This window comes from Sparassis crispa (assembly GCF_003851025.1).
Source record: "Sparassis crispa DNA, contig_000004F, whole genome shotgun sequence".
Taxonomy (NCBI): domain Eukaryota; kingdom Fungi; phylum Basidiomycota; class Agaricomycetes; order Polyporales; family Sparassidaceae; genus Sparassis; species Sparassis crispa.
In genome coordinates this window covers 2907682-2930876 of record NW_020939751.1, presented here as the reverse complement: position 1 = coordinate 2930876, position 23195 = coordinate 2907682, and the positions used below count along the sequence as shown (strand labels likewise).

General features: G+C 51.7%; 8 protein-coding genes across 8 annotated transcripts; 2 read left to right on the top strand and 6 right to left on the bottom strand.

The window, feature by feature from the left end:
• Positions 1-134: 134 nt before the first annotated feature.
• SCP_0510040 (predicted protein) lies at positions 135-1802 on the bottom strand (the record flags this gene model as incomplete). The annotated part of the gene is made up of 9 exons (XM_027759057.1): positions 135-259; positions 311-401; positions 471-496; positions 559-700; positions 756-901; positions 953-1126; positions 1187-1391; positions 1448-1666; positions 1770-1802. The coding sequence occupies 9 exons, from the start codon at positions 1800-1802 to the stop codon at positions 135-137; spliced, it is 1161 nt and encodes a 386-aa protein (XP_027614858.1).
• An 863-nt stretch (positions 1803-2665) lies between these two features.
• On the bottom strand, positions 2666-3121 carry SCP_0510030 (hypothetical protein; the record flags this gene model as incomplete). The annotated part of the gene is made up of 3 exons (XM_027759056.1): positions 2666-2719; positions 2771-2919; positions 2980-3121. 3 exons carry the CDS (start codon positions 3119-3121, stop codon positions 2666-2668), a joined length of 345 nt encoding a protein of 114 aa, XP_027614857.1.
• Positions 3122-3550: 429 nt separating this feature from the next.
• SCP_0510020 (eIF-2-alpha kinase activator GCN1) lies at positions 3551-12732 on the bottom strand (the record flags this gene model as incomplete). Its single annotated transcript, XM_027759055.1, has 28 exons — positions 3551-3788; positions 3844-3919; positions 3972-4813; positions 4866-5149; positions 5205-5445; positions 5498-5640; positions 5695-5768; positions 5818-6079; positions 6135-6779; positions 6829-8025; positions 8081-8113; positions 8163-8284; positions 8335-8488; positions 8542-8756; positions 8811-9005; positions 9061-9181; positions 9233-9591; positions 9646-9835; positions 9886-10013; positions 10067-10401; positions 10466-10652; positions 10724-11407; positions 11461-11572; positions 11622-11690; positions 11739-11903; positions 11954-12173; positions 12228-12459; positions 12510-12732. The coding sequence occupies 28 exons, from the start codon at positions 12730-12732 to the stop codon at positions 3551-3553; spliced, it is 7746 nt and encodes a 2581-aa protein (XP_027614856.1).
• A 305-nt stretch (positions 12733-13037) lies between these two features.
• Positions 13038-14477, bottom strand: SCP_0510010 (Geranylgeranyl pyrophosphate synthase; the record flags this gene model as incomplete). Its single annotated transcript, XM_027759054.1, has 9 exons — positions 13038-13231; positions 13292-13394; positions 13449-13527; positions 13578-13644; positions 13703-13804; positions 13857-14036; positions 14087-14133; positions 14189-14343; positions 14394-14477. The coding sequence occupies 9 exons, from the start codon at positions 14475-14477 to the stop codon at positions 13038-13040; spliced, it is 1011 nt and encodes a 336-aa protein (XP_027614855.1).
• Positions 14478-15060: 583 nt separating this feature from the next.
• SCP_0510000 (Protoporphyrinogen oxidase) lies at positions 15061-16834 on the top strand (the record flags this gene model as incomplete). The annotated part of the gene is made up of 3 exons (XM_027759053.1): positions 15061-15312; positions 15364-16005; positions 16157-16834. The coding sequence occupies 3 exons, from the start codon at positions 15061-15063 to the stop codon at positions 16832-16834; spliced, it is 1572 nt and encodes a 523-aa protein (XP_027614854.1).
• Positions 16835-17126: 292 nt separating this feature from the next.
• SCP_0509990 (hypothetical protein) lies at positions 17127-18015 on the bottom strand (the record flags this gene model as incomplete). Its single annotated transcript, XM_027759052.1, has 2 exons — positions 17127-17609; positions 17668-18015. The coding sequence occupies 2 exons, from the start codon at positions 18013-18015 to the stop codon at positions 17127-17129; spliced, it is 831 nt and encodes a 276-aa protein (XP_027614853.1).
• A 1510-nt stretch (positions 18016-19525) lies between these two features.
• SCP_0509980 (hypothetical protein) lies at positions 19526-19882 on the bottom strand (the record flags this gene model as incomplete). The annotated part of the gene is made up of 1 exon (XM_027759051.1): positions 19526-19882. The coding sequence occupies one exon, from the start codon at positions 19880-19882 to the stop codon at positions 19526-19528; it is 357 nt and encodes a 118-aa protein (XP_027614852.1).
• A 602-nt stretch (positions 19883-20484) lies between these two features.
• Positions 20485-22352, top strand: SCP_0509970 (hypothetical protein; the record flags this gene model as incomplete). Its single annotated transcript, XM_027759050.1, has 6 exons — positions 20485-20497; positions 20568-20668; positions 20722-20853; positions 20909-21268; positions 21321-22184; positions 22236-22352. 6 exons carry the CDS (start codon positions 20485-20487, stop codon positions 22350-22352), a joined length of 1587 nt encoding a protein of 528 aa, XP_027614851.1.
• Between the last annotated feature and the right edge of the window lie 843 nt (positions 22353-23195).

Sequence of the window (23195 nt, the reverse complement as noted above, 5' to 3'; positions counted from 1 at the left end):
AGCCCATCGGGATTGTCAGATCTGATCATGATCTGCATACGTCACAGACCATGATCTTATCTTATCTCAGTCCCAATCTCAACGATTCTACAGACTACCCACCTCGACCTCACATAATAATTGAGCATATAATTCTACCATTCCCTGAGTGATCCATCCTCCCCAGTCCATACGGCATTCTTCCACGGGTGATCACTGCTGTACTTCGCGGCGTACTCACGCACTAGAGCTTCGTTAATCTCAATGCCCAAGCCAGAGCCTAGCCATTGCGTCAGTCTTATAAATTCAAGTTCATGGGACACGGACGTACCCTGAAGAGCTTCGACATAACCATCCTTGATCGCGAAGATTGACGGGTCGACGAGATATGTGAGGAGGTCTGCGCCCTCGTTGTAGTGCATCTACCAAAGAGCGAAAACAGTAGCAAAAAATCAGTAAATGCTGGACAGTATCTAAATAATATGGCGAACCTGTAGACTCATCTCCTGAATGAAGACTGAGAGACAAAAGGTGGGATGAGCGATCACGCAGAATAATTGGGCGAAAGAACAAGCTTACAGTTGGGCGAAGCGATATCAACTTGCATGCACGCCGCAAGTGCAATAGGACCGAGGGGACAGTGTGGGGCCAGAGCGACGTCGTACGTCTCAGTTAGGGAAGCAAGGCGATGCAACTCGCTGATCCCACCGCAGTGAGCAACCTGCAGATATAAGTACGAGGTCAGAGCGGTGTGCAAGGCCGACCGATCAACGTACGTCGGGCTGAGCAATATCAATGGCACGAGCTTCAAGATATGGACGGAATTCGCTACGACCATAGAGACGCTCGCCGAGCGCGATAGGGCTAGAGACTGAGTTGGAAAGATCAGCGATCTCCAGCGGTTGCGTGGATAGTAACGGTTCTGTGGTCATGTTCAACAGCGGTAGAGATGCCGCACAATGTGATAAAGTACCTTCAATAAAGAGAGGGTGAAGAGGCTCCAGCAGCTTTGCGAGCTGCTTGGCCATGCCCTTGTGCACTCGCCCATGGAAATCAACTCCTACATCCAGCCCGACAGATCTGACATCGCTGACTCTAGCCACGGTCTCTTCCAACAAAGCGGGAGAATCAATCCAACCGATCGCCTCTGCGCACGGACAGACCAATTAGGGCAGTTACTTCGGAGGTGTCAAGGGTTCATGCCTACCGGTGCCATTCATCTTGACAGCAGTGAACCCTTGTTGTTTCCGACTCATTGCGCCTTCAATCACATCACGGGGTTTGTCCCCGCCAATCCAGCTGTACACCTTGAGGCGGTCGCGAACCTTCCCACCCAGTAACTGCCAGACAGGAACACCGAGTTTCTTGCCCTTGATATCCCACAGGGCAATATCCAATCCAGAGAGCGCAGACTAATATCTGACGTTCAGCTAGATTCACGTGTAGTGAGCCCATAATGTACACTCACCATGAGAACTGGGCCGCCTCTATAGAACCGCGAGCGGTATGCATGTTGCCAGATGTCTTGAATCCTATCAGCATCCCATCCTACGAATCTCCTTATGAGGTCTTTATATGCCCCCTCGATAGCTTCCGTATGCCCTTCCAACGTCCCTTCTCCCCATCCAACGATACCACCCTCTGTCTCAACTCGGACGAATACCCAGCGAGGTGGCACGCGGAAGATCTGAGCAGAAACGAGTATGACAGGATTGTGACAGCGTCAATCCATCACGAAGAGGTGACGGGTCAGGCTGAGATGTGCACTTCGACTCGAAACATCTGCCCACCTCGATTTTGGCAATGTTGCTCGACGACGACATGTTCGTGACAGCGCTGCGTGCTCACCCCCTTCATTATGCTCTATATACAGCTCTAGACGTCGCTGGTCAGCTGTGTACAGAAGATCCTATCACGGCCCGTGTACCGTGCCCCAACCGTTCTGCCACCAATGCTCGTTCCCGTGCAGCACCCGCACGGCGCGGTGATGGGCCCGAAACTAACATTGATGTTAGCGGATCACAATCGAAACGCAACGTCGTTGGCGTAGGCTTGCGAGAGGATCATGATAGTAGAGCACAAGTGCGCGAGCCTCCGGCGCCAAGATCAAGCCATGCTTGGCTATGGTGGCTGCTTATAACCGTTCACTATCTTGAACATCTACCATGGAACGAATATATATGTATTCCACCTTGTCTCTCTCTGATATGTTTACTTATGAGTTTTGCGAGCGAGGTCCACGAGTGTAGTTGTTAATTGACACCGTCGTGTTTTTTAGTTGACAAGTACGTACCGTCAAGCGGCCCAGCTGGGAGCTAGAAGATCGACCGCTTCGTATGCACAAGGAATGACCTTGGAAACAGGTGTCCGTGGAAGACTTTGCATAACATGCAGCATCTGTCTGTAGGTGCCAGCCAAAATTGCTCGACTCTTGCTCTTCAAGGCTTGCCTCCAGGTTACCACCTCTAGTTTGACAACATTTGACAGCAAGCTCAGTGATCTAGTGGCAACATAGTGAGCGATCAGAATCATTTAGCTCCCATAGTTATACTTCATCGGCGATATCCAGTTCGTGACAGTCCCACATGCCTTCATATAATTCTGTCTAGCCAAACAGAGCGGTTCCATACTTGTATACTGTACATCATGCAGCAAAAATTCAAGTTCGGATATCTACATCTGCAGATCACTGGAAGGTTGCTTGTATCCATGGCAGGATGACCAGTTTCTCCTTATCCCACTAAATAATACATTAATGTCTACTTCTCTGACGACCACAATACACACTCACAACGCCGCTGGTGTAGTAAATGTCACTCTCGACAATTTTCTTGACGGTTTCGATATTATCGGCCTCAAAGATCATCAGCGATCCGACCATCTTCTTCTCAGCTGTAGGTGACGCGATCGATTCGGGCGAAAGCAACGGTCCCCCAGTTTCTAGCGTATAATAGTTCAACGTTCGGAGAGCTGGAGCAGTCAAGATGTTTCAATTCTTACGGAGTAAACCCTTCCGCGCAGTTCCCGTCGCGTTCTCGAGGTGACTGGCCCGGACAGACAGTCGACGCTCTAACGCGCCAACATCAGTCTGGTCAGGAGCATAGACGAGAAACTTGTGGAGAGGCAGCGCAGTCGTAGACATGTTTTGTGATCGAAGAAAGGGAGACGGCACAGATACAAGGGGGAGCACTTTGAGTCTCAGATAGTGGGCGTGTCTGAAGAGTGTCATGTGACTAGAGTAATGACTGAGCAGCGGAGAAACCGACGGCGAAGATGCTAAGGCGTCGAAAAACCAGGCTTCTTGACCAGGAATACGTCGATAAATAATACGGAGCAAGCAATACTACAGGTGAAGCACGGACAGCGGCTCAACCGACTCTTTGGCGGTGTCGCGAAGCGTTGGCTTCCCCATCAGGCAAGTGTTTAGGAACGTTCTGTAGGATGTCTTCTGTTTGCACAACACCACTAGCTAATACAAGTCAGTCAGACTAGCTACTGGTCCAAATTCCACAGCATGATATGACCTTCGTATGTACATCGGAGCTTGAGGAAATACAGTCCGAACAAATAATCATTGCTCATCATCAATAGATTTCAACAACGAGCTCGCCTCCCGCGCAGGGCGAGAGATAGATGGTTTTTCGCTAGCAATGCTTTCCTGCACCTTCTGTCGGACACTTCGTAGAACGCCAAGTGTTTGGAATACGGTCGTATCTTGGCTCTGATGGAAATCTTCGTCTGGTGAGAGAACTGCCAATATACAGTGGGATGACAACACGGAAGCTGGCGTGCCTGCAGTCAAGTAGGCCCTGCAGAGAGAAAGAAATTAGATATTAAGATATAACACGAGCGAATGAGAATTACTCGACGACTGGTTTCACCAAGTCCGGATACGCCGACAAGGCTGCGAAGAGCGAGGCTACGGACTGGATGTAATATTCTGCCCGGGTGTCGTCAAAAACAACCCGCTAATCAATGTGAACGACGCTCACCATCGTGGCTCTCTCTGAAGGACTCAGACACAAGGTCTGCACATGCCTCCCTCGCCTTTTCTCCGACGTTACTACCTGCACTGTGCACCACCTGCGCCAAAGCGAACATCAAGCTGCCTGCAATACCATCGTCATTGCTCTTTACCCCGGTGATCAGCTCTGTGATCACAGGGTCGACACGAGTTTGACTCCGCATGAGCATGCCCAATGCCTGTGCCGCCTTCGTGCGCACGACCAGGCTGGCAGGATCGCTTACACTCTTCACGAAGGTCCTCTGCAGCTGTGGGAAGAATGGCTTGACGAATAGTGGAATGTGTTCAAGCATAGTAGAGAGGGTGCTCAGGATGGCTGTCTTAACAGCAGGTGGGTACGTGGATGCTTGAGTCGCAACACGGATAAGAGGACCGGTGAAAGGCACTACAAAAGGTTTGATTGCGCTTTCCTGTGTGCGCTCGACGAGATCCCCGATAGCATACGCGGCCTGTTCTCGCTGCTCATTGCTACCTGTAGTGAGACCTGCGATGATGATGGGCACAGTAGGAGATACACCTTTCGGCAAGCTGAAACCAGGAACATGTCTTCCAGGTGCGCCAGTGCTTTCGATGGTACGCCGAAGAGGAACCACGAGAGGTTCCAGTTCGTCCTTCGGTACTGACTTGACGAAGACATCGAAAGCTCGCCATGCGGCGCTATGGACGGCCACTTGACTATCATCCAGCAACGACACCAGCTGTCGAATCCAATCTGCGCGATACAACGAGGAGTCTAGCTGTGATTCTTCACAGAATAAGGCGAACAGGTTGCATCCGCTGACCCGTCGCTGAATGGAGTCATGCTTGGCCCTGTTGACAATTGACATTGAGCTAAACACGGCGACAACACGACAACACCTACCATCCGAGAAGCAAGAGCATTAGCGTGTTCAGACCTTCAAGGTCGCACACTGAAGCCAACAGGGCACGTGTCGCTTCGTCTACGGCGGTCTTGAGCTCCTCATCTCGCTCAATCTCAGAAGATTCTATCATTTTCACGAGAGCAGTGAGGATAACTGTCAGTCGCTTGCTCAATGCGGTACCCGCAACGGTCACAAGGGATGCCAATGCTCGTGCATTGAATACCGACATCGGTATCGTTGTCAAAGTGGGAATCAGGACCGGGAACACAGTTGCAGCACGCACCTGCAAAGGTATAAGTTTAGATGGGAATTTCCTAGATAGAAAGTACACAACTCACAGCCATGACTTCCTTCAGAGCTTGCAGAGCTGTTCCAGAACTTTGACCGGGTTGACGCAGAGCCTCCAGGAGTGTTGGGATAGTCTGATCAATAGCCTTCGCCCCGATCTGTTCTTGTAGTGTATCAAATGCCTTGGCAGCTGCACTGCGGACGTTCGCTTCATCGTCTACCAACGCGGCTCGAACCATAGCGATCATATCATCTTCGTGTCCTTCTCGTTGGTTGTCGGTAGTGCTTTCCCTTCTCACAATATAAGTGGTTACCCTTGCACATCAATGAAATGCCCACTCACATGATCTCGCACAGCGCCAAGCAGACACCTTCCCTCGTCTGTGGGTCAGTGGAAATTGATTTACTTTTCAGGATTGAGACAATCTCTCCTAATATCTTTTCACCGGACTTGCGACAAAGCTCTGAAATAGTGCGGGCTGCGGTCTAAGAAGGGCATTAAAATTCCAGACTAGCCGGGGTCAAGAGGTGCATTTTTACCTCTTGCTGATCAACCTCACTGCTGGAAAGCAGAAGAATGATTTGGTTCATGAGCTCGGGAAGAAGCTCCCGCACTGCGGACGTGTGAGTTGAGATAGACGTTCTCCAATCCACTGAACTTACCTGTTCGAGGAGTGTTGTGCACCAACGCCTTCCAGATATGAATGGATGACTGGCGGACGACGTTCACAGCATCTTGGCGGGCAAGATAGAGAGCCGACAAGATTCGATCACGACGCTCAACACCAAGAACCTCAACGAGAGCCCGACGAGATGACTCAGCCGTCGCAGTGTCTCCGATCTCTTCGTCGCCTTCAACCTCGCTTTTGCCACTAATTCCTGAGACTTTGAATAGCAGTTCGCCAACGAGTGTAATAGAAGATTGCTGGACTCATGTCTCAGTATACGAAAAGTTTCCAAACAACAGTGTAAGAGCTTACCCTGATACGCCAGCCAGAATCAAACATGCCTCTTTCTAGCTCCGGTAGGAGAAGATCGATGGCTTTGGTTGAATAGTTCGTGACAACCATACGGCCAGCACGCATGGCCGCATCTCTCACGTAATCCTCGGAATCCGAAAGACCACTCAAAATTGGCGAGATGATCTTTGGTAGATGCGGCTGGAATCTAGTACCAAATGTTGCTGGAAGGTACACAAGCAGAGACATAAAGCCCTCTCTGACCGTGCTGCGTGGAGATTGAGCGTTTGCAATGATATCCGGAAGGAGGCCTTCCATTCGCTCCATTCCAAGGCCTGAAAGAACCTCGCTCAACCCTTGGGCCGCACCTTGACGGTCGACACCAGAGGTATCCGTCTTGAGAGTGCGAAGTAGACCGGGAACTAAGTCGGGGAAATGAATTTCGCCCAACCGCTCAACGAGAGTACCCAGAGCTTTCGCTGCGGTGGCTCGAGCTTCAGGAACTGGATCAACCAGAACTACGTGCACCAGAGGGAGGAGACGACTGAGGTAAGGGACAAAATCTTTGGACTCCGTGAGTGACGCTAAGTTGCCGACGATTTGAGCAGCTTTCTTCTTAGTGTCTGCGCCTCTTTCGCGAAGCCCGCGTTCGATGATGGGTACGACCTAGAACGAGCATGAGAGCACCTTCGAGTATGTGGATCAGAGCACTCACCAACGCCAGTGACGAATGGTCAATGTAATGCATGAAGGAAGTCTTTAGTAGTGCAGACAACGCATTGGGTGTTTTACCGGGATCCACCAGAGCCTTGAGGAACACAGGCACCAATGACTGAATCTCAGGATTACTGATAACTTCCCCGAATTGCTTCAAACTCTTGTTCGCGGCTGTTCGGACTTGGGCATGCGAGTCAGTCAGGACACCGGTGAGGCGCGGAATGACAATCGGGAGAGATTGTGATAGCTGTTTTGGTGCACAATAGGCCATCATTCCGAGCAGCTCGATGGACCCCTTCTTAGTCCTCCATTGCTTCTCGTCAAGGCCGGAAAGAAGTGATGGTAGGATCGTCTTGACACCATAACCCGACATATTCGCCATAATGACTCTGGCCGCATCATGAGTAGCATCTCGAACATCAGGCACTGTATCTCCGAAGGATGTCAGCAGCACCGGAAGAATATGGGTGACATATGGTTCAAATAAACGGCCAAGCGTGCTCGAAAATGTCTCGAAGGCGAACATGGCTCCTTGGCGCGGCTCATAACGTTTCTTGTCTTCAGATGCCGCCTTGAGTCGTTCTACGATGTTGTATTCCTTCATGGCAGAGATCCCCGCGCCTTTGACTGCTCCAGCAAGTCCGTACGCTGCCCCTCGTCGCACAGCATACTTTGGCGCATTGAAGAGTTCATTCAACAAGCGATCAATTAACTCTGCAGCTGGCAATTGCATGACTTGAACCAGAGGTGAAAGACAGTCTGAGACAGCGATTTGAACCTGTTCCGATGGTGTCTTCAGAGCATCTACCAGTCGTTCGATAATTTGCGGAACCCGCTTATCGGTAGGCTCTAGATGTCTAGCAACACGGCCAAAGAGGATCACGACAGCTTCCTTGATGAAATCAGCCGTCTCCGTAGACGAACCCGTCGCAGACAAATGTGATTCAAACATCGCGATGAGCTCAGCAAGATGAGCCAGTCCGTGTAAGTCGATCACGGCAGTACCTGCACTAAGCATACCTCGACGAACATCGGCGTAACGGTCACCAAGAGCTTCATCCAGGATCAAGAACTTGAAGAATGGATCCACGTCCTCCGCTGTGAATGCTGGCGAGAGGAGCTCAAATGAACGCGCTATTGCTACCCGTGCTTGCCATGGGTCACTTCGATCAAGGCTTTGGGCAATCACCATTCCCTAGTGATCCCTCATCAATGACAGACAAGTGAGGTCATTCACACTTCAAACTCACATATTGATCATACTCGGGAGCCAAAACTTTCGCCTGAAGACGATCAGTATGACACAGCAATGCATAACGGTGACGATCATACCTTCTCGCGGTAGAAATCCTTGAGAATAGCCAAAACGTTGGTGATGGATTGCGGCCAGATGTCGATAACGGCATCAGCAAGAGCTACAGCCGCACTCGAGCGAACATAGGCATTGTCATGCTCTACTGGAGCTGTTAACGCCCACTCTGAGTAGCCTTCGTGCACCACTTACCGAGGAACTTTGACAGATCAACCACGAAGCTCTCTGGAACATCCAAGCCATTGTCCTCCCAAACACGACGGGCCAATCTGGCGTTCTGCTCGTCGGTGTCGTGACTAGCTATCCAGATCTCTGGAGACCAGTCGAAATCCGTCAGGTCGAATGGCTATTAGATCAGATAAGAGGATTGTGCGATTAAAAGTAGCATGTTAATCTTACCTGCAGTGTTTGGAGACAGGAGTTGCGGACGTACACTTCCTGTAACAAAGTTCCACGCAGTAGTGCAGAAATTTCTTCTCGTGTCGCTGTTGGATTCATTGCTTCACCCAAATCAATGAGAGCGGAAGATGCTTCCTTCGCGAGCTTCGGCTGAGTTCTGATAACATGAATGAGATTTTCCATGGTCTGAATCCGTGGAAATGTTGGCTCTGAGACTGCATCGATCACAATGTAAACTAGGACCAGTCATCTATAACACAGGCACTTACATTCACCGCAATGGAATCTAACAACACCCAACGCCAGAGCTACTTGTTCGAGAGGGTCGTCCTCATCCGTCAGAGCAATGCCCCCTTTCAAGAGCACTTCACTCAATAATGGGGACGAGTAAGAAAACGTAGCGGCGTCAAAGGGACTCTGCTCTGACAAGGAGCGTAAACGGTATAACACGCGAAGAACAAGCGCTGCGAACGGTCTAACTAAACCACCCGTAACACTTAAAAATCATGTTGAGCTCACAATTCAGAGGTTCAACTGTGTAATCTTCCGGTATCTCATTGATTCCAAGACTGCGTAGGGTCGCAACGCCTATCCACGTCCGGAGTGTGTCTAAACGATCCGAACAAGTGTTCGACAATGCCTGTGTCGCCATGTTAAAACAGCATCCGACGTGAATAACAGAAACTCGTACCAGATATCTGTCGAATGCATTGAAGCCCACGAGAGCAACTCCATTTCCGAAAGCGCCTTTCAGTAGCAGTGTGGCAACAGACGATAAGTATGGCCGAAATTCGTCCACGTGTGCGTTTATGATGCTAGACACGAGATTGAGACCACGATCGAACTTGGTCTTTATGACAGCTACCCGTGTTCGTATTTGCGACTCTTTTTCGAGCTGTGCGTGAACAAGCGCTTGATCTTGCTTAGAGAGTGTAGCCGGTGCGTTGCCCTTCTTGCTAGCTAACGACTTCCTTACCTCTGCCTCCCACTGAGCCTCTTTATAACCTTTACCCTTCTTCACTGGCACATCAATGTCTTTCAAGGCAAGCACTATATGAATCTCGTCATTTGGACTTGATCTCAGCGAGTGGGCACAATTCTTACCATCCACGTACGTCTTTCCTTCAGGGACCGACCATACTCCGAGGTCCATTTCGCTTAAGGAATTGATCTCTTCCGGATTGATATCGGCTCGAATTTGTTCGATAATCCTTGGAAGTACTTCTTGTGGAGATACAAAAGCTAATGTAGTCACAGCACGATAACCGGCTTCCGCGAAAACGTCGTGGTATGTCTAGCACACAAGGGTCAGTAGATTGCAAAGGCTGACGACCATGTTTCTACCTTGGCATGAGAATCCAAAGCATTCATAACCTTCTTGAGGATGTCATCCAACCTCGCGCACACAAGTGCATGGGGGTCGACATGCGCTTTCTGGCATAATTCTATCCATGTTTGGCGCGAATGCACACCTGCGGAAAAGCCTCAGTAAGAGTTTGGCAAACAACCATTGAGAGCGTCTTACACAAAAGGGGGTGGTGTGCTAGGACCACAAGATTCACAAGTGAGTTCTGTCGGATTGTCTGATCACACCTGTCGGCAAATCCACAAGATGCAAGGAGGACTGCAGGTAGGCGACCTTCCCGGTTAACAGGAGAATTGGGCTCGTCACCAGCATCATTTGGAAATTTATGCGTTGACGGTCGCGACAGATATACAGTCAGCGCTGCAGTGATGACGCAATTCACAACTTCAGGATTGTTGGCCGTCAGTGTTTCCAGTGAAGTAAGGACAAGACGGCGGATTTGCGGAGTGTGGCTCTCGATGGCCAAGTGCAAGAAAATCATTCCCATCATCGCACTGTGTAATGTAGGAAGGAAGACATGAACACGTAGTCGAGTTTCGAGCGACGCATATGACAGACCAGGCGTGCTCGTTTTGTATGAGTTCGTCCTTGAAGAATGACAGCGAGGCTTCACTTGCGCGGAGCAACCACGTCTCGTCCTCCACCGCATTGAGTCTATGGTAGACCTTGTCCCACAGCAGAAACGACGGTTTCGAACCTGTAGCGATCAATGATTGAATTGTGGCACTGTGTGCGATGAAGTCTTCTGGAAAGGACCATGAAATGGAATGATATCAGAATGTCTGCAAAATCTGCATGGAAAGACAGCTCATGTACCAAATTTCCCTGAATGAGCGAAGGGACCCAATAGAATCGCAAGTGCAGCGTAGCCCTCTAACGACCCGACAATGGAATTGAGTGGGTTGCTTGCTATAGATCTGAGGTTTGTCTCGAACGCGGGTAACACCGCGCGTGCAAACATTAACGAGGCCTCAGAATCCAACTTGCTCAACTGCCAGAAAGTATCACCAACCAACGTGCTGAAAGCACGTCGAATTACAGGCTTTGCATTGGTCATCTCCTTCGTAACCAACGCCGTAACCTCCGAAGGGAAGGCGATGTTCTGGCGAAGACAAAACACCAGATGAGGAGTAACAGAAGCAACGAGTACCAAGACAGCCGCATCATGAGTTTCCTTGGCGAGAAGAGGCAAGACAGACTGAACGACAGTGGAAGAAATCGAGGTAGAAGGCTTCACATATGCAAGCATCGTGTACAGCGCCAGACGGTGGTCGGGACCAGCAGTTTTGCCTGCTTTGGGGAGACTCAATACTTCGTTCAACGCTAACTCCATGTCGCTGGGACTCGGGGTCCTCTCAAGAAGTACCTTGAAAAGTACAGTGGCATTATTACGCACGATGGTATTCGTCGACCTGGCGTTGTTGAGTGTCGGTGTCAGCAATCTGCGGAAGGTGTCACCTTCAATAGCATGCGAGTATGCCGCCACAAACTCAGAGATTACTGCAGAGCGTGTGTGATGATCATGAGTAGGCTGTCAAGTAAAAGAGGCGTACCGCCAATGGAAATCTCTGGTGATCGTAGAAGCGCCTTTTCCATAGTCGGAAGAACAAGTGTCGTAAAATCGTCTTCAGTCACTTGCGTTCGGACGAAGTCGTGTAGCGCGGTCTAGGTAGACGCAGTTAGCAAGATTGTAATTACGAACGAACACACGTACCGAAGTGTGTGATGTCACAGGGGATCTTGACATGAGGACAGAACTGACATAGAATGCCAAGATATCCTCCTAAAAACGCGTTAGAATGTAGGTTGCATCCACCTAAAAGGAACAAACCTTAATTGTTGGATCCACCTTCTTGAGCTGCTCGTCCTTGAGGTTCTTGAGATGCAGTGTGACATCTACAGATAAACCAAGCAGAGGTACCACGAATAACGGTGACGTGCTGGTCTTCGCTAGCGCGAGCAGCGTATTCATTACGTCTCTCAGGTACTGTGGGCACTGTGGAAACAGTCAGAAAATACAGGTCTCACACCCCACAAAATGCGCACCGATCGAAGTGCGCGCCGCGTCCGCACCAGCGCGCTCTTCTGTATCGACTTCTTGACTCGCGTAGACTTGTCCAGTAACATGTCCACGAGCATCGCGAACACGTTGATCATCTTGTCCCAGGCATAAGTGCCTGCAAAGTTGGGATTGGCTTTTAGGCACGTCACATACAGCCCACAGCACCAGCTGAGCAATACGAACATGTCAGCGGCGGCATGGGAGCTGGAGCACACAGCATTAGAAAACATTCCGGAGAGGCATGACTGTAGTACGAACCTTGCCCGCTTAGAGATGAGACCAACCTCATGAGATAGCCATCCAAATATCTGCTCCGTTACTCCAAGCTTGGTCGATTCGGGTTCACCATCCGGTGTCCCGCGCAATTCGTCCCGTCGCACCAGCTCCGAGCCTACCGCCTCGACAGCCTCGCGCGACGGCGCATCAATGTACCGCGTATACGTCTGCGTGAGAAGCTTGAATACATCCATCGTTTGTGAGAGACTAAAATCTAATGGGAAGATGAGATCTGCAGACGTTGTGGGAATTTAACCTGCTTACCTCCATATTTTGAGAGTACCAGCAGCTCCTCTCGCAAGAACTGCAGCCGCACCTTCGTGCTGCTGGTAAACAGTCGCGTCCTCGCCACATCTAGTGCTTTTGGCCAGTCTGTCAAAACGTAGTCTCGTCGCCATTCCTGTAGGCCGCTCGCATTCGAACTGTCCAGGTCGTCTGAAGCAGTCGATGTCGATGCAATCCACGACTCGATCTCGTGCTTTCCCATAGCACCAGTGGCCAATTCCCTGGATCTGGGTCGTTCTAAGTCCCCGAAGGCAGCTTGGAAGGAACAAACAAAAGGTTGGAAGTTTGCAAAAAAAAAGTGACTTCACTGCAGTAACAGCGGCGCGTGGTGGAAGCAACGCGGTAGCGCGCGCGTGACACATATATGACCTATGACTAGTATATGACTCTCGATGACTCCGAACTTAAAACATTAATATTATATCTACGAATGCTCGAATGCTAGCGATAGGATGGCTGACATGATGTATAACGCTCGAAAGACCCGACGAGATGAGCCCTTGCGGCTCATCCGAGCTGCAGAATCTGCATGATCTGCTCCAGTCCTGGATTACCCCCGAGCCTCGCAATCTCCTCTCTTATTTGTGATTCGAGTTTCTTGAGCACGGTTACAGTGTAGTCAAAAGATTTGGTATGATCCCGCAGGTAGGTAATTGTATGTTTCTTGAGCGTTGGTGTGGATGGGCGTTTCTGCAGGACGTCTAATTGTCCATGGGTAAGGGCTTATAAGAGGACGACGCTGGACAGAAGGATGTACACACTGAGAATCTGTCTGTTCGACGTGTCCGCACGCACGCCGTGCACTATTGGGAAGGAGAACTTTCCCTCGGTCAAGTCCTCTGCGAACCCCTTGTTGTCGGTGTACTGGTGTAGAGATTAGTTGTCATACTAGACCAAAAGGTGAAAACTCGATCGCACCTCTGTACTTTGCAGATTCATATAGTCATCTCTTATCTGGTAGTACACGCCGAAGAGGTTCACGAGAGGAACATAGTCACTGTGCAAAAGTCAATTTGTCTGGGGGATTATGTGAAGAACGCAACGTACACATCAACATTAGTCGTTGAACAAGCCATCATCAACTTCACGGCGACTCGAAATAAGCCTCCGGTCTCTGCGAAGTGAAGGCAAATTGGCTGCCTGAGGTACAGCATCACGGAGCAATAACTTACTGTTATTTACCATGGACACGTACTCCTCTTCTGTCGGACACTGTAGTGAATCTCGCCAGAACAATTCAAGGCCCTGCCCGCGGTGCAAGGATAAAAGTTCCGCTGACAATGCGCATTAACACGTCCGCAAAGTACGATCGCATACAGAACTCACCCGTTACAATTCGGTCAAGCTCTCTGAACGGAATCAAGCGTTTCTTACCCTTGCCTTCCATCTCCAACTCAGAAGAAGGACCAATCCCGGAGCGCAACACAAATAATGCCTGGTACGCGAGGAAATACACGTAATTTGCAGAGTTTATTGTTTGCGGTATTCCGTAGATCTTATGGGCGACTGAATCACATATACATATGAGCCTCAAGGCTCACACAGGCATGACGCACCAGGTATTCCTCTCCGGAGCTGTGAGTCATCTTCAATATCATCTACCCTGCGCTCGCACGGATCGATCGTCGAGGTCTGCTGGGAGGAACAGGGACACTCACATGAGGCTGGCTGTATGCAGCATGCTAACGACCCGAGATATAACATCAAGCTTGTCTTCGGGTACTTGCAGCCACTGATTGAATGCTGCAATCATATGGCCCCGGATTTCCTTTCCCCGAATGGAACTGATGTGGGTGAACGGTTCGAGCAGCACCTGTAGCCCAAGTGAGGGATGACTACTGCGGATAGGATAGTACTACTCACGGATTCATTGGTCTCAGTCCATGTCGAATCCTCAGAAAGGATGTGGAGCACATCCAGCTGATGAGTAGAAGAGTCAGAAGCCATGATCTATGGCGTTGGGTCGATTTGAAGTGAACAAAGCCGAGGCAGAGATTTCGTTGGAGGTCCCGAGGACAGCACTATGGTGAACGATGGATGGAGTCCTTGAGTTATCCTTGAGTGACAACTTACGCCAAGTACAACTTCGGAGCACTCACTGTGTAGTCGGACTCAAAGTTGGTCCAGCATAGGAATGCCTTGTTGCCCAACCCTTCTTACTCCGGCTATGTCCACAGACCACATCGCACAGCCTGCGCTACACAGCACTGTGGTGACATGGGTCCCGTCAGCAGTCGAACATACATATGTTTTTTGACAAGTTCACAAGGGTCATGTCTTCTGGCTTTCAAATGACGGAAACTGCGGCACTCACAGCCTGCTGCTTGCCTTCCCCGCTTTTACTTCCCTGGAGGGGTCTCGAACACAATTCAAACTGCCAGACCATGTGCGTGGAAAGTCTTCTGAAATTTTCGATTCGCTGCCTGCGATCAGCAACGTCTGATGTGGTGATAAACGAGAAGGACAGGCGTGTTGGACTCTTGTCTCGCAACCACGACCATCTTCCTCGGCGAGCTCGTCAACGACGGCCATGGCGCCCACGGACATCGTCATCCTCGGTGGGGGCATCACTGGACTTTCTTCCGCGTTTCACCTAGCTCGTCGCTTTCCCGACGCCCGTATCACGCTTCTCGAGAAGGACACCCAGCTCGGCGGCTTCTTACGCAGCGAGCGAGTGCAGGTTGAGGTACAGGATGAAGCTGGCGGCAAAGCAGAGGCGAGCGTGTTGCTCGAGGGGGGTCCGCGCACAGTGAGGCCTGTCGCACTCGCCGTGCTCGAGTTGGCGCGTATTTTAGCTGTACATCTCTGTCTATTCTTCTTATCCGTTCTTTAGGTGAACCTACTTGATCTCACGCCGTCGCTAGTCATTGTCTCACGCAAGACAGCGGCAGCACGCAATCGTTTCCTGCATCTGCCAGGCACGGACGGCCTCTCACGCATCCCCAGCTCGCTGACCGGATTGCTGACGACACCACTCGGGCACATCTTACTCCCTGGCGTACTCCGGGATGCATGGAGGGGCGGGAACGGGCCTGCTCCTGCAGATGCAGATGAGTCCGTAGCTTCCTTCCTCGGGCGCCGCTTTGGCCCGGACTTCGCGCGTACGTTCGGCAGCGCGTTCGTACACGGCGTGTATGCGGCCGATTCGCGGGTGCTGAGTGTGCGCGCCGCGTTTCCCGACCTTCCCCAGATGGCCAGCAAGGGCAGCGGGAGTGTCGTACGAGGCGCGCTCTGGAGCGGCATCGAGTACATCTTCGGATTGGGGAAGAAGGACGAGAAGAAAGAGGAGAAGAAGGAATATGAGTTGGGAGATACCAAGGCCCTCATGAAGGGTGTGAGCGTGTTCTCGCTCAGGGATGGGCTGGGTATGCTCATCACGGCGCTGGAGACGAAGCTTGGGGAGATACCAAACGTGACCATCGTCAAGGGTGATGCTGCCGTCGAACTGAGCAAGACAGTTGATGGCGGATACCAGGTAAGTGTCCTTCATGCCAGCTGGTGTCTGCTATTGTCATCTCGACTCTTTCCCTCGATTGGTGAGAATGAGTCGAAATGACCAACAGATTAGAATTGCCGCAGACAAGAATTCATCTCCATTCTGACGTCTGACCCCGTCCATATCTCAGGTGAAATCCGCTTCGGGTGCGACGTTTACTGCCTCTCACCTCGTTTCGGCTCTCCCTCTGCCAATGCTCTCCACGCTTGTGCAATCATCTCCCACTGTCCCTAGCCTTCCTCATCTGACCGCAAACGGTGCTTCCACAGTCGCCCTCGTTAACTTCATTTTTCCCTGCGCGCCCTCGCGCCTGCACCCGCCCGGGTTCGGGTACCTCGTTCCTCGTCCGTCCGCAGGCTACAACGGCGCCGACGCGCCGGAGGACGCCAGTGCCAAAGAGAACCCGATCGGTCTGCTCGGGACGGTGTTCGACTCGTGTGCTCTCGCAGACCAGGACACAAACGCCGCTAACGTCACGAAAGTCACTGCGATCCTCGGCGGGCCGTACCTCACCGCGCCGGCGCCGCCGTCGTACACTGGGGAGTCATTCGTCCCCGATCTTCTCAAGACGCTAGAGGCACAGCTCTCGCTGTCCTCGCCGATCCCCGAACCGCTGCTCGTGCGCGTGCACCACCATACGGACTGCATCCCGACGCTTGGAGTGGGGCACCTCACGCGCATGGAGGAGCTGAAGGGCGTGCTGGAGAAGGAGTGGAACGGGCGGCTGGAGGTCATTGGTGCCGGCGTGGGCGGCGTTAGTGTTGGTGCATGCGTCGAGTCGGGGAGGAATGTCGGTACCAAGTGGTAGGTTGCTTCCTTCGTGGTTCGTTCAAAATTTCCGCATATATGCGTCATTTGTTTTCGCTTTCGTCCTATCTGGTTGGAATGTTACGGTGTTATCCTCGTACCTCTGCTCTCCTGTGTAATGATTATTATCCTTGTGCTCAAGTGAGTATGGTCCTGCTATACTTGCTCAGCAAATCCGGATATGGGCATCGATTACATCCAATAAATGATGATACAGCATACAATGTATACGTCCTAGCAAACAACAGGGTAACGCTCCTGAGTAACAATAGAGTTAAATAGAGTAACAAACACTATGATCCATCGTCCGTCCAGGGAACTTCGGTCATCCCAATCACATACTCTCCCAGTTTTTCTCCATCCGCAGCATCCCCGTTCGTGACCTCATCTGTTGTCCTCCCTCTCCGCTCCTCGTCGACGATCCTGTCTTCCTTCTGCTCAGGAAGGTCATCCATACTCCTTGGTATTCGTCTTGTCCCTCGTACCGGACTCGGCATGGCAATCAGAATGGATACCTGCAATGCGCGCACAGGCGGTGGTGCTTTTGGCACTTCAGGGAATTCCGTTTCATCACGACGTGGTGGTATACGTGGTGGAATAAACGGGGGAAGGAACAGTATGCGCTCGAATACGCGCAGGAACGCAGAAGGTAAGGTCAGTGGTGCAGGCGGCCGGGGAACGGGAAGGGCTGCAGATACCGGAGGTCGTGCACAATCTGCGTCTGCGTTTCTGTGTTTAGGGCGTTGATGCTCTCGAACATATGTCACGGACAGCGGCTTGCGACGAATGGGTCATCATAGTGCCCGCAGCAAGAGTAGGTAGATGTGCGCTTACCTGCACAGCGGACCATATATCCAAAACGGCTTCCTCTATTTGTTTCTGTCCTACCCAATTTTTCCTCGTATTTCTACCCATCTGTGTCCATACATCCCACAAGACCGGTCGTGACTGGCGGACACGGCGAGGAGTATCCTGGTCTTGCACCGCAATGCGATGGCGAAGCTCCCAAGCAAAACGACGACTTCCGCAACTGCAGCCGACGAAGAATAGAAACACAGCAACAAAAACGATAACGAACGTAAAGGGCAGCGAAGTGGCCGGGCTTAGAGCCTGGAACCCGTGCGCAGTAGATGTGTTGCTCGCCTCGGCACTGTCCGTCGAGCTGGTGGGAGTCGCGGACATAGTAGGCATGAAGAACGTCGCGGTGAGGGGGTCAGTAGTCGTGGCAGGTGGGTCAATTGTGTGCAGACAGAACTCATCGGGAAGAGAACATGGGTGAGGTCTTCTAGTAGGTGTGCGCACGCACCAGACTGTCTAAGGACCTATTTCTGGCTGAGAAAACGTTGGCGATCCGGAGCGAGTTTCCTCCAGTTCTGCTTGTGAGAGACCTGCGTAGAATGACAAGGTATTTCCGCAGTGCGGTGAGAAACAAGATAGCTGAGATAAGTAGCACTGTACTGAATAGCAGACTTCCAGGCTCGGGTGTTTTGGAACCATCATTTGTTGACTGCGTGAGAACGTAAGGATCCATCTCATTTCTTGCTGTCTGCATAGAATCTCCTAAAGGTAAAGTAACGGCCAATCATGGGTGAAAGAACTCGGAAAGACGGAAAGCAGCAAAAGTTCTAAAAGTACGCCTCTTTAACCTGTGCCTGACGGTCATGATCAATGCAAGGTGAAATCCACGTTGTCACCGCGTTCCATCACAGGCTTGCAAATGCATGCAAGGCCTCTGTTGGCACGCAAGTGGATATTCTTCAGCTAACAGAAGTCCTCACCTACCGAACTCTGATTCCCACGAAGTTTGGTAGTCAACGCAGAGGTGGTAGTAAGCTGCCACATTAAGGTCGTCCACACAGATTGGCAATTGTGATATGAAACGCATATTGCTGCAGCTTGCGAGATAGTAAGATGGCCCAGATTCACATTCTCCCGTACCGTCAGTCTGGTCCAGCAGACAGTAATCCAGCCAGATGATGAGCACGAGGGTTTGCCCAATACATCTTGAAGGAGTGTGCAGCTGGGCTTTCCGCGCTTGATGTGCTGCATGATGCCGTCCACGCTTACCTCGCCCATGCTTTTGCGTTCACGAAATCTGAAACCTGCAAAAGGCCATTAGATAGACACGAACGCGACGAGCGCGAAGAAGCATACAAGGACACAGAACTGGAATGTATCGAAAGAAGACGAAGCTTCTTAGTGCATAGGATCTTCTTCCTTCAGGAGACGGAGTGCAAATTTAACCTAAAGGTGATGAGTAATGCTACCACTGAATTAGACACCAGAACAGAGAGGTTTACCTTCCGCATTCCAAGTGTTGGTTCCTTGGCACAGTTGTCGACCTCGTCGAATAGTCTCCGAATCGCTGTCCGTCGCCGGTCGCTCTCGGCCAGGGTCTCTCCATACAGAGTATACACGTCACACATACATTCGAACCCAAAGACCGCGCATGGTAGTCCCGCGCTCGTCACGGGTGGCTAGCAAGTTACCATGATTGACGCAAAGCTCTTCGCCCTCTCAGATGTGCCCCAACGCATGAAAGGTCATGGCTTGCACGGAGACGTCTCACGTGCTCCCGACATTTGGCGAGTAGGAGTGGTTGAGTTGCGAGGCCGTAAGAAATGTGCCTACGCGTCCCGAACCTGTTGCGACTAAGGTGTCGTCGCATGGAAGAGCGCTCGTCTCGAAAATTCTAAGGGGTGCGTTTGTACGCATTTTTGAGCGTTGTGCGGACGGTTCGAGAGTACGGCGAGAACCAAAGAGTTGCTACGGGAGGAAGACTGAGCGAAGAGCAGGGCCACTTGTCAGAGACCGCGCCCTTGCGAGTGCGCTGGCAGGCAACAAGCCCTTTCCGCTTGTGCGGGACGGTTGTAATGCGGAAAACTCCTTCGCGTGTACTCTCAGAATCGACCTCAATGTCTGAGAGAGAGGAAGGGAGGGGGTCAACGAGCACAGTGTAAGGACGGACTCCGTGGCAGGTAGGTGGGATGTAGGCCGAAGGAACGGGAGACGGTCGTCCCAAGCTAAGGTTTGGGAAGGAATTCATCATAGCTGGGCAGTAACAATGCGCATGTCCGATAGACGGTAGAACAACACTCGACGCCAGGACCAAGATAGCGATCACAATTTTTCTAGGACAAACGGCGATCGGACGCAACCCCAGAAATAGCAATATGATGTTCCACTGGTGCTGAAGTTTGCCATTGGCAGTGGCAAGAGCCTCGTCATCATCGACGGAAGTGCAATAGCTGGCGTACCTTGCGGCATAAACGGAAGCTGAACGAACTCTAGAGCTGAAATAATCGAGGTCTCCACGGTGGTGGTGGTGGTGGTATGACGCTAGAGACTCCAGCCGCAAGCTGTATTCATCCTCTACCGGCGGTGAGTAACAAGTTGGTTTAACAGAAGCTCACTCGAACGCGCGGGTCTCAAATCAAACCTACGAAATGCAAACCAAGACATGCAGCACATGGCAATTAACGTGTGTATGTTCCCCGAAGTTCAAGACTGAGCGCAGAATTGGGAGGTAAGAACATAAAACCAAGGAGAAATGCCTAAAAAGGATACCCCTTCTCACCTCGAGCGCCTATTTCCGCCGTCGACAACGCCGCCATCATCGAAAAAGCAACATTAGCATCGCTCTCAACATTAATGGCGGACGCGGGTGAGAAGGATTCTTGGCTGATGGTATTTCTATGTTTTGCTAACTCTCTTTTATTGCTCATCGTTTGCAGGCTTCTTCAAGGGCACTTCAGCCGACCAAGACCGCAGGTTTTCTGACAAGGAGCTCAAACTCCTGAAAACTATGAAGTTCCCCAGCGAATTCGAGAAAAAGGTGGATAGATCGTGTTTCTGCAAAACAGACCTGCTGATGACATACAATTCCAGGTGGACATGCGAAAGGTCTCATTAGACGTCATTCGCCCGTGGATCGTAAAGCAGGTCGTGGAGCTTGTCGGATTTGAGGATGAGGTTGTCGTCGAGTATGCGATGGGTCTCTTGGAAGACAAGGAGCAGACGGTATGTGTTCCTATTCTAATTCTCTCTGTGTGGCTCCTCACTGTCACGTCTCCAGACCCCCGATCCAAGAAAGATGCAGATCAATCTGACCGGATTCCTGACGAACAATACTGCCGCCTTCATGTCAGCACTGTGGAAGCTTCTTCTGGAGGCGCAAGATTCACCAGCTGGTGTTCCCCGTACCTTGGTTGAAGAGATGAAGCTGGAGATGCGGCAAAGCAAAATGGGGGATACGCGTGCGTTGGAGGAACGAGATCGTCGTGCGAGGCTCGACGAGATACGGGATAGCGACAGGGATGGGAGAGGTGGCGGCAGGGGCCGTGGCAGGGGTAGAGGTAGAGGCAGAGGCGGCTTCGACGATGATCGTAGCGGAAGGCCACGCGACAGTGGGTGGGGGAACAGAGGAGGAGGAGGGGTGAGTCGTCGTTCTGCGTGTCTTGATGTTCGTTATATCTGATTTCTCTCAGCGGCCTGGACGCCGGCGGTCGCCTTCGCGCTCGCCACCGCCACGCTCTCCGCCCCGCCGCCGCCGTTCACCGTCATTCAATAGCACGCGCAGTTCACGTTCCCCTCTTCCCCCTCCTCCTCCTCCTCCTCCCGCCGGAGGATCCCGCCGGTTGCGCTCTCCGCCTCCGCGCGGCCGGCCCTCTTCACCCGCGCCTCCCGCTCGCGAGCGTATTCGCGACAGTCCTCCACACCGTCGACGGTCTCCCATACCCCCACCCCCGCCCCCGCGCGAGCGCGATCGCAATCGCGACTCTCCGCCACACCGCCGGCGGTCTCCCCCTCGCTCCCTTTCTCGCTCGCCGCCGCGGTCGGTAGTCCGGCGCCGTCTGCGCACGCCATCCTACTCGCCGCCGCGTGACCGCGATCTCAGAGTAAGAGATAGAGGCTCGCGCAGCCCCCCGCGCCGTCGGAGGCGACTGTCTCGCTCTCGTTCTCGTAGTCCAGATAGGCCATATCGGGGAGGGTACGGGAGACGCAGGGGCATCAGTAGGTCCCCATCGCCGCCATCGCCGAGGAAGCGGAGAAGACGGAGTGTGAGTCGCTCGAGAGAACGCTCGCCACCGCGGAGAAGGGACCGCTCGTTGGACAGAGAGAAGGGGCGCAAGAAGGCCCCGAGCTACAGTCGGAGCAGCAGTAGGAGCAGGACGATGGACACAGATGGCAGAGACAAGAAAATTGCGCGAAAGGAAGATAAGGTGGCTATGGACGAGCAGCGGGTCAACGCTAAAGGTAAGGAGAAGCAAAATGGTGGTGAGCTGAAGATTAAAGGCCAAGCCGAGGCTGAAAAACGGAAGGGCAAGTCTGAGGACTCGGATCGCGATGAGGTGAAACGCACCTCATGATATTGTGTGATGCCTCACTGAGCTCCACAACAGGTCTTGTTGGATAGAACGGAACTAGCGAAGAGAGAGAACGAATTAAAGGAGAAGGCTTTGCGGAACAAGGTTGTCAGGACGAGAAAAAGCAGTACTGCTGTCAGTGCAAGCAACTAGCACGCACCGGCGGCCGCACGCAAGTGAACCCGTATCGTTTTCTATGTTTCCCATATTGTTCCTTCACTTACTTGCTTGCGTATGATATCAGAACTTCCGTGCGTTATCGGTGTGTTGCCATGCATGTATACTTCTGACGAAATTGTCTGTACCGCAGTGCGCAGATCTAATGAGTAATCTGTTTTTACAGGCGCAGTCTCTGGACGCGTGTGATCTTGAGCAGGAGTGTGATCTTGAGCAGGAGTCCCTTGCTCTTCTGGGAGGACACCGTACTTGTCCTTGGTCAAAAATGTATAGTATTTATTTTCCATATGGCGTTCCTGACTGGGATCCATGCCGGTTATGCTTATACCTACCATATGCGATCTCCCAACGACCATTTCGAGGCTTTAGTGCGAAGCCTCCAGCGGCCTGACTCATCGCGATCCCTATTCCATGCAGGAGGTGTTGTTGTTCTCCAAGTGGCAGCTGCAATGCTTGACCAAGTTTATCCCAGTACTTCTATCTTTCCCTTGAAGTGCCGATTCCGTAGCCATAAATGATATAAATCGTGATATTGGTAAGTGATCTTTTGTATTCGTGGAGGATGTACTCGAGCAAGGGCACTTCAGTCTCCTGAGCGAACAACTGCAGCTCCTCCGCAGCGTAAACTTCGCCGACTCAGACCCGCTGTTCGACTTAATATTTTATGAGCCGACCATTCCGACCGAAAGGCGGAGCCGTCTGAAGAAGGAAGTTCGAATTCTCAGTACTATCACCCTATGTCTTAGGACAGGAGTGTCAGGCAGCGACGTCGCCACTGCGTTTGACAGACAAGGTAGTGTAACGTGTAACCCTTGTCCT